The sequence below is a fragment of the Pan paniscus genome, chromosome 10 (assembly GCF_029289425.2).
Source record: "Pan paniscus chromosome 10, NHGRI_mPanPan1-v2.0_pri, whole genome shotgun sequence".
In the NCBI taxonomy this organism is placed as follows: domain Eukaryota; kingdom Metazoa; phylum Chordata; class Mammalia; order Primates; family Hominidae; genus Pan; species Pan paniscus.
The window spans coordinates 28,894,215-28,907,925 of NC_073259.2; the positions used below are offsets into that span (position 1 = coordinate 28,894,215).

At 40.0% G+C, this 13,711-nt stretch overlaps 1 protein-coding gene across 3 annotated transcripts in view; it reads right to left on the reverse strand.

Moving 5' to 3' along the window:
* Window positions 1-228: 228 nt before the first annotated feature.
* Window positions 229-13,711, reverse strand: part of MSRB3 (methionine sulfoxide reductase B3) — a 189,102-nt gene continuing 175,619 nt past the window's right edge. For all 3 annotated transcript variants that reach the window (XM_057299408.2, XM_003824792.4, XM_034935506.3), the window contains 2 exons: window positions 13,357-13,454; window positions 229-3,983 (listed from right to left, as the gene is read on the reverse strand). In XM_057299408.2, the coding sequence (XP_057155391.1) occupies window positions 3,816-3,983; window positions 13,357-13,454 (266 nt within the window). In that variant the 3' untranslated portion in view covers window positions 229-3,815. The remainder of the gene's footprint in view (window positions 3,984-13,356; window positions 13,455-13,711) is intronic.

Sequence of the window (13,711 nt, forward strand, 5' to 3'; positions counted from 1 at the left end):
GTCTTTCAGATCCCTGGAGGCCTCTCCCAGGGCCTGTGGTATGGAGAGTTGGACTTGACCCTACTGTAAGAGACCCAACTTCCAAAGACTGCATCAGATGAAAGGCTCTCCATATAGACTACAGACTTGTCAGCTGGTTAAGGAGGCAAACAGAACAGTCTGCTACAAACTCCAGTCCATGTATCTGTGCTGAAAATAAAAGGAGTCTTCAGGAATCAAAGAAGAAAATATTTTTATAAAGAAATTTTATTGCATAATTCTTGTATACAATAAACATAGGAAAAGGGTTTTTAATGAAAATTCATGTCATTTTTCAAAAGTGTTGAACTGTCTGGAGAAAAATTATTACAAAGCTATCTAAGGCAAAAATAATATTTAACCATCTAAATGAAAGATAATCCCCTTTACCATTTGTTTTGTATTTAAAGCAAGACATTTTAAACACAAGTAATAAGGAGAAGTTTTCAAATTGCTACGTCATTTGCATTAAGAATTTAAATGTATCTAAGAAGTGAAGAGTTTAAACACATGGGAATGTTCTCTAGTAACAGATATTGCTGCTTTCTTCAGATCCATTCTGCTTGAATGTAAGGCTATACTTTTTGCACACCAACAGAATTCTGCATCTTCTAATGGTACAGTAAGAGCTGGAGTGCAGAGAGGGAAAGTCCCATGCACTTCCTATGTTAAATGGCATAACTCCCACAGATCACATACACCTTGCCATATTGACTCAGTTCATTGCACTCCATATCCTGCAAAAATAAATCTAGTGCTTGACAGCTGACATTATTGCTCACTGACGTTTTAGTAATATATTTCTTTCACATAAGACAGAAATATACTGAAATTTGATACCACTTAAACCCAAAAGCAATCTGGAATTAAACCACATGCATACACCCCACTTTTTTTCAATAGATGTTGCATTTTTCTTAAAGTCGATCCTGGAAAATGTGGTAGAAGAAAAACTGGCTTTCCTTGAAACAAAGACTAAGGATTAGAAAAAGAGGGGCTTTTTTTTGAGTGAAATGTTAAGCCCTACGATATAAATGAAGGAACAATGACAATCCAGTCTCTGTGGAGAGGGAAGAGGCCTCTGACTGATCCTCCTTGTCTACCTCAACACTGTGGCCCGCGTCCCACGGACCCCAGGGGAGGCTATCCCACAGAGCTGGAGCAGCCGAGAGGTGCTGTGTGTGCCTCTGAAGGATGGGCTGGAGGCTGTGGCAAAGCCCTGAGAGACCTATTTCTTTGGCCACCCCAACGTGGAATCCTGGGGTCACTGGAAATACTAGGGCTTTCTCTGTGAGATTGGGAAAGACTTCTAGGATGGTCTGGACGCTGATGGCTGAGGTCTGGTCTTAAATTTTACACGTCATTTCTAGAGAGACGTGAAGCCTACTAATTCCAGAGTGAACCCAGGGCCTGGGGTGAAATGTCTTGGAACCTGAGGGAACATCTGGATGCTCAGATAGAAACCTCTTATCTGAGCATCCAGATAAGACCAGAGCTCATCTGGAATCAAGTGTACATGACTATAAAGAGTCCACTGGGATGGCAGACTTCTTAGAGAGGTGCTTGTAGAGAGAGACATGTAGGAATGTGGACATGGCCACACTGACGCTGTTTGTCACAGATTTTCATTCTAATTTCTTGTTGTTTCTTTAAAATTGTCAAATGTCCCTCTTTCTTTTTTTCTCTTAGTGCTTACAAGGAAAGCTGTCAGTCTTCATAAACTTTCAAAGAGTTACAAAAATACGTATTTTTTAAACTACAATTCAAGATTAGCATCCAAACCTACAAACATGATGTACATTCATCACACACCATACAACCTTCACACCTGGCTACAGCAATGTTGACTTACATCACCATTGTTTATACTTGTGAAAACTTTATTGTGCACAGTGACATCCATTCCGCCAGACCTAATGTTATAAAGCAGCTGAGCAGAGCTTCTCAAAGTAAAACTAGCCGTGTTGCTACAAAGGGAAATTCTGGCTCTTGGCCCAACTGTTTCCATACCAATCAGCTAAGTCAGCCTCCTCTCTGCTTCTTTCCATTTCAAATGCCTGGGCTTTGGCCTTTGAGGCAATTAGAACCAGATCAGTTTAATTTTACAACACTGATCTCAATTGTATAGCAATATAGTGAATTTGCCCTGAGAGTATCAATACATTTTACAAATATTATGAGTCCCAGTTTATGCATGAAGAAATAGGCACAGAGAGGCTACATGGCTTGTCCTTTGTCACACAGAAGATTATGTTGAGTATGAAACTTGAGCTCCCGTTTTAGCTTTCCATGTGAATGCCCATGTCTCTCCAGAGGTCACTTGGAGCTCTGTGCACAAGGGCCACCCCACTTGGATTCTGTTTGTTACTTGTACTGCCCTGTCAGTTTTTCTGCCCAGCACTGAATTTTTCAGTACCCAAGACTTCATCCTTGATCTTCTCTGCTCTCTCTCATTCCTGCTGCCTTGATGAAGTGTGTTGCCCCTAATATTTTATTTTACACAGTGGAATTTATGCCCTTCCAGCTGCAGCTGCTTTTAGGTGTGGAGAGAAGGACTTATAAAAAGGCGATGGACAGGCATTCTTCTTTTTGAATTTTAGACCAAGTGGGGCTCAATATTTTACAGTTGTCTTACATTTGAATGCTGCTTTCTTTTTCTTTTCTTTTTTGACAGGATCTCACTCTGTTGCCCAGGCTGGAGTGCAGTGGTATGAGCTCAGCTCACTGCAACCTCCGCCTCCCAAGTTCAAGCGATTCTCCTGACTGAGCCTCAGGAGTAGCTGGGACTACATGCATGCGCCACCATGCCCAGCTAGTTTTTGTATTGTTATTATTATTATTTTTTGAGATGGAGTGTCACATTGTCATGTAGGCTGGAGTGCAGTGGCACGATCTCGGCTAACTGCAAGCTCCGCCTTCCGGGTTCACGCCATTCTCCTGCCTCAGCCTCCTGAGTAGCTGGGACTACAGGTGCCCACCACCACGCCTGGCTAATTTTTCGTATTTTTAGTAGAGACGGGGTTTCACCATGTTAGCCAGGATGGTCTCCATCTCCTGACCTCGTGATCCACCCGCCTTGGCCTCCCAAAGTGCTGGGATAACAGGCGTGAGCCATTGCACTGGGCCTCCAATGCTTTCTATGGAAAATAAAATAAAATAAAGGCCTAACAGTGTGGTAATGTTTACTTCTCTGCCACAACACTCAGTATGCCCCTTTGGATCTGGCAACAATTTAACATAAGGAAAGACTTTAGACCTTCACACCCTTTCAGTGAGAAAAAAAAAAAATGACCTTAGCTCAAACTTTCCACAAAGCTGAACAGTCTCATTAAAACATCACTCCATCCTTATCTTAGGTGGGTCTGTGCAAAGGCCTCAAGGCCATGTGTCTTGCAGGTCTCCATGCCCTGCACTGCCCAGCTCTGGTCTCTACACTGCAGAGGAGATCTCTATTTTCATGTTTGAAGACCATGAACCCTCTGCTTCTGAATCAAAGGGGGAAAAACTGCAAAAGAAGCCATGTGCTCAAAGAAAAGAATGCCAAAGGGTGTAAGTGGCTTGTGAAGAAGTTTCACAAAGCTGTCTCCATTTGCTAAAGCTATAAACAGTTCTTGATCTAGTCAATTGCAAAATACATGGATGGCCAGGGCTTCTGTTTAAGCAAAAGAAGAAAAAATATCAATAGCACAAAACTGCCCTTATAGTTTTTGAAAAAATATATCTATTAAGGTAACAATTTTGATTTTTTTAATAAGCTGTGCATTAAGTACACTTTGTTTCCATCACTCTCCATTACTCTAGAGCTCCGCTTTGTCTGCCTGGGCCGGGCTGGCGACCCCACTGCCTCCCTCGGCGGTGCCACTGCTATCCGCAGGTGTAAAAGACAAGGCAGCCGAATTTATGCAGTATCTTTTCCCAGTTGGACGAGGCCCATCATCAAAAATGTGCCCAAGGTGAGCACCACACTGAAAGAGAAGAACAAAACGTCAGGGAAAAGCATGTACAAAGCAGGCTTTGAGAGGAATTCACATTAAGCAGTTTAAATGGATGACCAGCCTGTAGAGAAATGAAGGAAACCATCGTGGATGATTTCTAATCCGCCTGTCAATAGCCGCAAAGATGGTTTCTGGCAGGCTTTGCGCCACATGCTGAGAACAAAAAACACTAGAATTGTGCATATCAGAAATCATTTAGGAGCCACGTATTTTTTGATCTGTGAAGTCTCTCAGCCAGCTGAAAAATGACCGCAGTAATTTTATGAATCAAGTTGACCCTTGATCTTCCCTTGTAAGAAACATGGCAGCATAAAATCTTTCCCCCGGCATTACTTTTGGCTTTGGATGGGTGGGTTTCAGATATGCAGAAGTCCACTGAAAAGATACTGTTTAACTGGCCATGACAGAGGTGATGTTTGCTTTCATGGGCAGTAAAACTTAACATCAGACAAGCATTGGATGTTCTTGGAACCCAGCGAAGCAATGGCAAGGCTCAATAGATTTATGTCACAGTCACCAGGGCTGCAAATGCAGCAAAAGGAAACATCTCTAGCACACACAATTGTTTTTTTCCTGGCTTCCAACAAGTAGTGTCATGCTGGCTTCTTTATCCAAATGAACTCTAATATAAAGAAAAGCAATAAGCTGTTTAGCTAAAATCAATTTTACTGACTATTCAAAAAGCTGGGGAAGAAGAGACCTAAGGTCTAGACAGAGGCAGAAGGAACATCATGTTGGTGTTTGAGAGAAATCCAGCCCAGAGAAAGTTTCTCCAAAAAGGCTGGCTCAGTGAACACCCCTACACTAACTGCGTTGATGCTGGGTACAGCTCCAGGAGATGAAGGTACATGTCACACTTAGATATCTACTGCCCTTTTCCATCAGGGATGGGGCAAACGAGATGGAGACACTGGTGCACCATATTCAAGCAGGCTGTGAAAATCCATCATTTATCATGGAACAAAGAAACCAAACCCTGGGGTAAATGACTTCCATTCATTCGTTTATTAATGGAGTGCCTGCTATATGCCAGGCACTGTTTTAGACTCTGGAGTACAGGCAACAATCCCTGGCCTCATAGAGCTTACATTCTAGTGGGAGAGACAGACACTTAAGAGAAAATGTCTTTATAGTTCACAAGAAAACAAGTGAACTATAAAGCATGGAAGGTAGAAAGCAATGCTAAGGGAGCAAAAAAGGAAGGTGATATGAAATGTTAGATAGGGTGGTCAGAAGAGGCCTACCTGGGGTGACTTTGGAATAAGGACCTGGAAGAAGTATATCTCTAGGGGAGGGCATTTCGAGGAGAGGGAAGAGTCAAGATTTAGGTAAGAGTATGAGAGAAAAAGCATATCAATGATTTGTTAATTCTCACTGTGCTGATTTGGTGTATAAAACACTTATAAGTTTCAAGGAAAGAGTATGAATTCACAAGGGACTGGGGCTGAGATACCAAATGGAGATGAAGAGAGAAAAATGAGAGAAAGTGCTCATTACAATGAAAAGCACTAGAATCTTAGTTTCCCTGTTGAACATGCTAAGCTCAATTCTCAAGTATTCCCTAGTTATTAATAAATAGCAGAAATAGCAACTTTGACTGTATGGCACTTCCATGTTAAAAGTGCATTCTCATTTCACTGCCAGCAAACTCTGTCAGTTTATTAAAGAGCTAAAAATGAACCCTGAACTGATTTGATCTATTGCCTAGAAAATATGAAACAGGCCTAAAAAACAAATCTTGTATTATTTTACCACATTCGATGCAGGTTTAGGTAATATCAAGGCTGACAGGTCAGATTGCTTTTCCTTTCTATAAACAATTGATGCCAAATTTTTAGGCATCCACAGCTAAGATGAACCAGTAAAAATACATATGCTTGCCCAACGGACACAGGAAACACCCATTTCTGCCTACCAAAATAGTCAAGGTGCTGTCCAACAGGAACCAGTGCTCTCGGTCACCAGTGTGTGTGCACAATTACTGATCTCAGATGCAGCTCCAGCCCTTGGATCACTTGGCATTTAAGAGATGAAGTTTTCATATACCTAAAAGCCTTAGGGGTGTGTGTGTGTGTGTTTAATGAGAGAATGCAGCTATCTGGGAAAAATAAATGATATTGCCTTTGCTAATAATCTCTTGAGCATCTTTAGAAAATATTTCTATTTATTCTACACCAAAAATAAAGCATAGTGAGGATATATTTGAAGGTGTTTAAGAATGAGTTATATGGTCTTAATTTCCCAAATCATATTTTAAAAATCCAAATTACAGTAATTGAATCTGTTGAACTGGGTGAGTTTTCAACCTGTAGTTTCATTTGCTAATCTGGTACTAGTATTCTGGTTAAATAGAAAGGAAAACACTGATTCTAGGTGTGTCCCTAATCCAAGGCAAAAAAAAAAAAAAGTGAGGAAGAGAAATTATAGTTAGAAAAAGACTATGAAAACTATTTGCTAACAAATATATGGGTTGAGGATGGGGGTAGAAAAATCCTCAGAAACGGTTTGAGTCCCCTGAAAATGATAGTTATGGCTTCATTATACTTGCCACAGGGTGTTCTGGAAGAGTCATAGCAGCCTTAGATTACTAAGGGAAGAGCATCATCTCAAAACATAGAAAGGTGTTCATCTGTATCTGTGGCACCACATACATCCCCGCCCCACTGCCGGCAAAGCCATTTGTCTGAGGGAAGCCTAACCACGCAGTGCCATTCGAGCCTCCTCCCAGGTAAACCTAGTCTCCCAGAAAGGACTGTTACCTGGTTTCTTTGAAAAGCGCACAAGCCTTGAAGGCTCCTCCCTGAGAGTATGCGCATGGAGCCCACTCTTTGCAGCTTCTAGCCTTGGGAAAGCTGGGAGGATAAATGGAAGTTGCCAGAGGAGCATTGTTTCTTTAGCTGCCTGCAAGCTCTGCCTCCCAGGCCCCAGCCAACTGGCAATGTGTTGGGGTTTCTCAGTACACCTGGTTGTAACTGAAACAAACTGGTTGCTCGATGAAGAAATCTCTGAGACCTGCTGTTAATGATTTATTTCAGGATAGAATCTTTAGTGTGCATTTTGAATGTTGTTTTTAATGGTTATGTGTTTCTTTATTTCACAGGTAAATGTACCTGAATATACTGGTCTTCATTCTGAAGAGCATCAGATGATTGTTCAAAAGAAAAAGTTTGAATTCTCACAAGAATCCTTTATTACCTAAGCCTCCCACTCAGAAAAGCTAGCAGCTAAAGAACCTGCAGAGAACCAAGGGAAAGGACCCCCTAAAATAAGTGTTTGGGCATCAAATTTAACATAATTCCTTAAAATCTGACTGCAGTTCTCAATTGTATACATAAGAAACACAAATAGTGTATTCAACACAGTTACATTTTTCTGCACTGATGTATTTCCCACTGTCTTAGAGGTTTTTCTCCTAGCTATTCCTAGGATGTTTGGGCTTTATTATTGTCATTTTCTCTTAAGTGTTTGATCTATGAAATGAAGCATTTTCAAAGCAGGGCTTTTACACTTGGACACATGGGGCAGGATGGGAAAAGTTTTAAGAAGAAAAGCAATTTACTTTGCCAGTAGTATTCTGTTTTCTCCCACTGTTATTGAAGACACTTGTGTGTAAGTGGGGGCTTTTTTTCCTCTGTGCTTGTGATATTAATCTTTTGCCAAGGAAATGACTGTGAAGTCACCAGTTTAGCATTATGATTTTACTGAAAGATCAAGAAAAAGAGAGATGGGCTGTGAGTCTGAAGCCCTATTGTAACACATGTGTATCTTTAATCATCAGCAATATGTGAGTTGTCATCTGTAGAAGATTAATAAGGTTTGGGGTTTTTACCAAAAACTGCTTAACTTTTGAAAAATACTTTCTATTGGTGCATATTTACCTTTCTGTTGATTTGGCTGACTTAGAACAAATTAATAATGATCTTAAACAAACTTAAGGGACTATACCATAGACTCAAGCAGTAATAGCAGCACTCATAAATAGACTCCAACGTGGGTAAATTCAGAGATCTGATGGTTTCCTTAAAAAATATTACAAAAAGTTAAGTGATTTATTAGTCTCCCATTTGCTCCAGCTGGAGGATTTTGATCTGAAGAAGGAAGAATTCCCCAAGTATTCTAGAAGGAACTTACTTCACTGAACTGCAGGTTAAACTGTGGAAATCTTACCTCTTTGCACTGAATTTAAACTCCTGACAAAGCGTTGCTTAACAGGCTGGGGTTGGAGGATTAGGGAGAGGCTGTCGAATAATTATTCATAGTAGTCAGTGAAACTGGAATAGAAGCAATGTATTTTATCACTAGTTGAAAATATAAATTAAATCAAGGAAAATTCTTTATAGCTGAAAATTGTTACAAGATGGCTGCAGCTGGAGGGAAAATACATGTGCCCACCAAAGCGAGTAAATTTAAGATGAAGATCCTCTTTGGAAGAGATAACTGAAATGTAATTCCTCAATTCAGTAGGTGGAATAGCAAAAGAGAACAAATAAAATTGCAACAGAAATCAGAATATAACAGGGTACCCATAAGCAACAATTATAATGAAGACAGTGAAGAATCTCTCCGACCCTTGCTTGTTTTCAGTGCTGTCAATGCAAAGATTAGGCAGTGTGCTGTTTCCTACACAACAATTCTTTTAGAAGAACCTCACTGCAAGACTTCTAGAAAAAGTGGTGATAGGACTGAACCAATCTGAACTCTCTCAGTAAATCTTTACTAAAAACATTATCTGAGAAGTCACTGGACACATGGACAAACCTCTTTACAATGTACTGTAAAGAGGTGGTAGGCTATTGGCTCCCAACGAGTCTACAATTCCTATGCAAATATGAGGCCTAATTCACTGCATGCATGGTGTCATCCCTACCACAATTTTTTTTAAAAAAGGATCCTAAGCACTGAAGTGAGAATTAGGTAGGAACCAAAAGAACAATGAAATATTGCCATATTGCCAAACTGCTGATCAGGCTGAGTTGATTCAGGTTTTGTCCATGAAGGCTCAGTTCATTTGTAGAAGTTGGCAGTTAAAGGTTCTTCGTATTTAGATATTCCATCTTTACCAAAAGGAAAGAAATACACCACATAACACATCCGACTGAAAATGTCTACAACACACTAAAAGCATCTAATAGATTTTTTATAACACAAACCATATTGAGGCAATTCAGTCCAGAGAAAAGACAAGCCACGTAAATTAAGAATACAACAAGAATTTTAGAAAGAGAGCAAACCAGAGTAGTTTCCCACATTATCTCACCAGCAAAATAATAATAATAATAATAAAATAAAACTCTTAAAAAATGGGAGAAGTTGGCTGCATAAATGTCTTCTTTTGAGAAGTGTCTGTTCATATCCTTCACCCACTTTTTGATGGGTTTGTTTTTTTTTTCTTGTAAATTTGTTTAATTTCTTTGTAGATTCTGGATATTAGCCATTTGTCAGATGGATAGATTGCAAAAATTTTCTCTCATTCTGTAGGTTGCCTGTTTAGTCTGATGATAGTTTCTTTTGTTGTGCAAAAGCTCTTTAGTTTAATTAGATTCCATTTGTCAATTACACCATGGAATACTATGCAGCCATAAAAAAGGATGAGTTCATGTCCTTTGCAGGGACATGGATGAAGCTGGAAACCATCATTCTCAGCAAACTAACACAGGAACAGAAAACCAAACACCACATTCTCACTCATAAGTGGGAGTTGAACAATGAGAACACATGGACACAGGGAGGGGAACATCACACACCAGGGCCTATCAGGGGATTGGGGGCTAGGGGAGGGATAGCATTAGGAGAAATACCTAATGCAGATGATGGGTTGATGGGTGCAGCAAACCACCATGGCACGTGTATACCTATGTAACAAACCTGCACGTTCTGCACATGTATCCCAGAACTTAAAGCATAATAAAAAATAATAAAATAAAATAAAATAAACGGGAGAAGTTCTGAGCAGAAGAAGAGACTACATGAACTGAAAAACTGTAAGGTAAAAGAAGATAAACAGATAATGAAAAAATAGTGCTAAAAATGAGAAACTAGGAAGTAAAATACAAGTGACTGCTCTAGCATGGGAACTACTAAATCTTTTATTTTATCAAGTCAAGGTAAAAAAAGATGCCTGAGAAAAAGGAAAATTTTAAAAAAAGAAAGAAAATTATAAAACAAAAGGAAAATAAATGTGAATGGAACACACAAATAAAAGACAGAGAAATTGAAATGAAAGATACCCAGTCCACTTGAATTCAGTACGCTGTTTTTGTGCTTAGGTGGCAGACACCCCCTCCTCCATCCACAAGGGCAAGGGTGTGGCACACATACCATTCGTTAGTGCTGGAACCTCATTCTCTCCTGCATAGAACTTACTTTACTCCAAAGCGTGTATTTTCATACATGCCTTAGCGGAACAAATTCCTCTCCCTCTTTTCTTTAAGTTTAAGAGTTCTATTTAAGAAAGAGTCAAACACTTTCTAAATATGAGAAGTGAAGGCTGTGGAAAAAGAAGCCAAAAGGGAGCAGGTCAGTGTTGGTTCATCACACAACTGTTAGGAAAGAACAGGAACAGTCACCTTGGGCTTTAACTGAGGGGCCAACAGCTATGCTTGGTTTAGCCTGACTTCTTTTAGGAATGTTGCCTAATTTTGGCATTGTTTGTGGGTTTCATTTCTCTTTGGTCACTGTAGGACATCTTCATAATGATCTTTCCTAGACTACTACTGATGTTATCTATGTGACTGGCACAGAGAAAGAAAGAAGCTTATTCCAACAGTGAATTATAAGAATTTGTCACAAAGAGGTTAGAAAGTAGGGCCATAAGGAAAGTTAATATCTTAAGGAATGTTAATATCTTATGCTTCACCTTTCTGTGCCTTTTAAATTTAGTTTTCATAAGATTCAATGTTTGAAAATGGGTTCTGAGTGAAAATGAGTTAAAACGATCATGTAACAGCATTTGTAGCTTGAAAAAGAAAATAAAAGAAACAACGATTAGTCTTAAAAGAGGTTTACTAAATACTGTGTACCTAAGTTACAAATTAATGTAAGCCATCCTACTTATAGTTTACCTTTTTGTGACAGTTATAAAATCATCAATCAAATTTAATTGAATTTAAAACTAAATTGCAGGCTGGGCACGGTGGCTCATGCCTGTAATCCCAGCACTTTAGGAGGCTGAGGCAGGTGGATCACTTGAGCTCGGGAGTTCAAGACCAGTGGGGCAACATGGTGAAACCCCATCTCTACCAAAAATACAAAAAATTATCTGGATGTGGTGGTGTGTACCTATGGTCCCAGCTACTTGGGAGGTTGAGGTGAGAGGATTGCTTGAGCTCGGCGGGTGGAGGTTGCCGTGAGCCAAGATCATGCCACCGCACTCCAGCCTTGGCGACAGAGTAAGAGCCCATTTCAAAAACAAAAAAAAACCCAAACTATATCGCATTAAGCCAACTGCTGGAAAATCATGAGATTTTTAAATTTTAATGACTCTTTTCAACCTGTCTATCTATCTGGGCACCATAAAGAGCTCTGGAGAGTACCCCAATTCAAGTCTCAGCTCTGCCACTTAAATCCACATAAGCTGACCCAAGTTTAATTGCTCTCTTTGTGCCTCAGTTTCCTCAACTGTAAAATAACAGAGAAAAAAAAGGACCTACCTCAGAAGGTTATTGTGAGCACTAACCAGAGGAGCTTTTAAAAATGCTGCTCCCCACACTAAACCTGTCCAATTACATTAGACCCTCTGTGGGTGAAACCCAGCACCAGAAAGTTCCACTATCACCATCAGAGACTCCACTCTGAGAAACAAGAGTGAGCTGAAAATGTGATTCAGATAAAATATGAAGTCTAATTTTCAAGAGAGAGAGTAGTCCTCACACTTGAAGGACAGGAGACTTGCCAGTCTTTTTTTTTTTTTTTTTTAATAAAAACAAAAATTCATCAGATGGTTAGGTTCAAACTAACCTCCCTCCCTACTTGGTAGTAAATATGCCACCTACTCCCTAAACATTTTGTGCCTGGTGGAGGGGGTTAAAGAAAAATGGATAAAGGGCAGGTAAAGAATGCTGAGGGAGGCCCACATGGCAATCACTTTGCTATTACAGCTGCCTGATCATGCTCCTGTACCTCTGATATGTCCAACAGATTCCCCAACAAAATACCCTGTGGTGTCAATAACTTTCAATGCCACAATATTGCAGACTTTACATTTCACTTATTTAAAGCAGGTTGAAAGAACAAGATTGCCTTCCATAGAATATGCAGCTGCTCTTATTCCATGTAGATGGAGATTCTATGTCTCTGTGTTTAAGCACAAAATACCCACAAGTTCAAGTCTCTCGATTGTGGGTGTCAGATTAACCATTTTTGCCTCCTCCTCAACACATGCTCATTTGCTTTCTTAGAGCCAGCATTAATTTGGTTAAAGCAGATGGACAGAACTAATTAGGAAATTCTTGGAAATGAGGATGTCTGTATATCAGGAGAAGCAGAAAAGGAATTACCTTATCTCATGTAGCCAACCTACCACTGAACTTTCACTTCCTACAGCCTCTCTTCAACCACCTTCCTCACACCCACCTAAGAAAAGCCATTTCTGAGGTCTTCCTTGATTGTGTTTGGATCACTGCCATTAGAGGCATTCTGACTGAACAGTGGGTACACAGAACTGCAAGGAGAGGGAGATTATCAAAATATCAGGTTATTCAAAGCCAAATAATGAAATCTTCATATGCCCCAAGAACAGCCCACTCTTCAATTTACTGAGCCAATTGAAGATGATATTTTTCCTACCAATGATTTTGTTTAATAGTGGTGAAGCCAATAACTGACATTTTATTTATTCATTTATTTATTTATTTATTTATTTATTTATTTATTTATTTATTTATGAGACAGGGTCTTGCTATGTCGCCCAGGCTAGAGTACAGTGGCATGATCACAGCTCACTGCAGCCTCGACCTCCTGGGCTCCAGTGATTCTCCTGCTTCAGCCCCCTGAGTAGCTAGAACTACAGGCATATGCTACCATGCCCTGCTAAGTTTTAAAATATTTTCTGTAGAGACAAGGTCTCACTAGGTTGCCCGGACTCGTCTTGAACTCCTGGCCTCAAGTGATCCTCCCCACTTGGCCCTCTTGAAGTATGGGATTACAGGCTTGAGCTATCATGCAGACCTTAACATTCCACTAGACTTGTTAAACACCTGAACATAGGCATCCATCGGACTTCATATAAACTTCGTCATGCTTGTCTGTCCTTCTTGTGACCAGTCGCTTGGCCTTAGTTGCTATATTTAGCACAACCAGGAGTCCTGAAAGCAATGTATTGGGTTTTCAGAAAGGATGAACTCACCTGAAAGCAGCTTGTTTCCACCCTGTGCATCCCGTAGGAAAAGTCATCTGTGAATGTGATTGCCTCAGAATTGATCACATCGTGGAATGAAGGCCAACCTGGGGCACAGCAGGCACAAGAATCAAAGCAGAGAGGAGAGATACACAGCCTTGGGTTAGAATGCATTTTAAAGAAATACTAAGCAAATAATGAAAATCCTTAGTGTATGTTTAACTTTTCAACCTGAAAAAAGAAAGGTCAAAAGCTGAAGGAAAATATATTTTGCAAGAGTACAGTTATTTTTTAACCCTTTCCTCATATTCAGATTACAGTTGCATTAGGGTTTGGTGCTTCATGAGACATTCTTAGACCATCC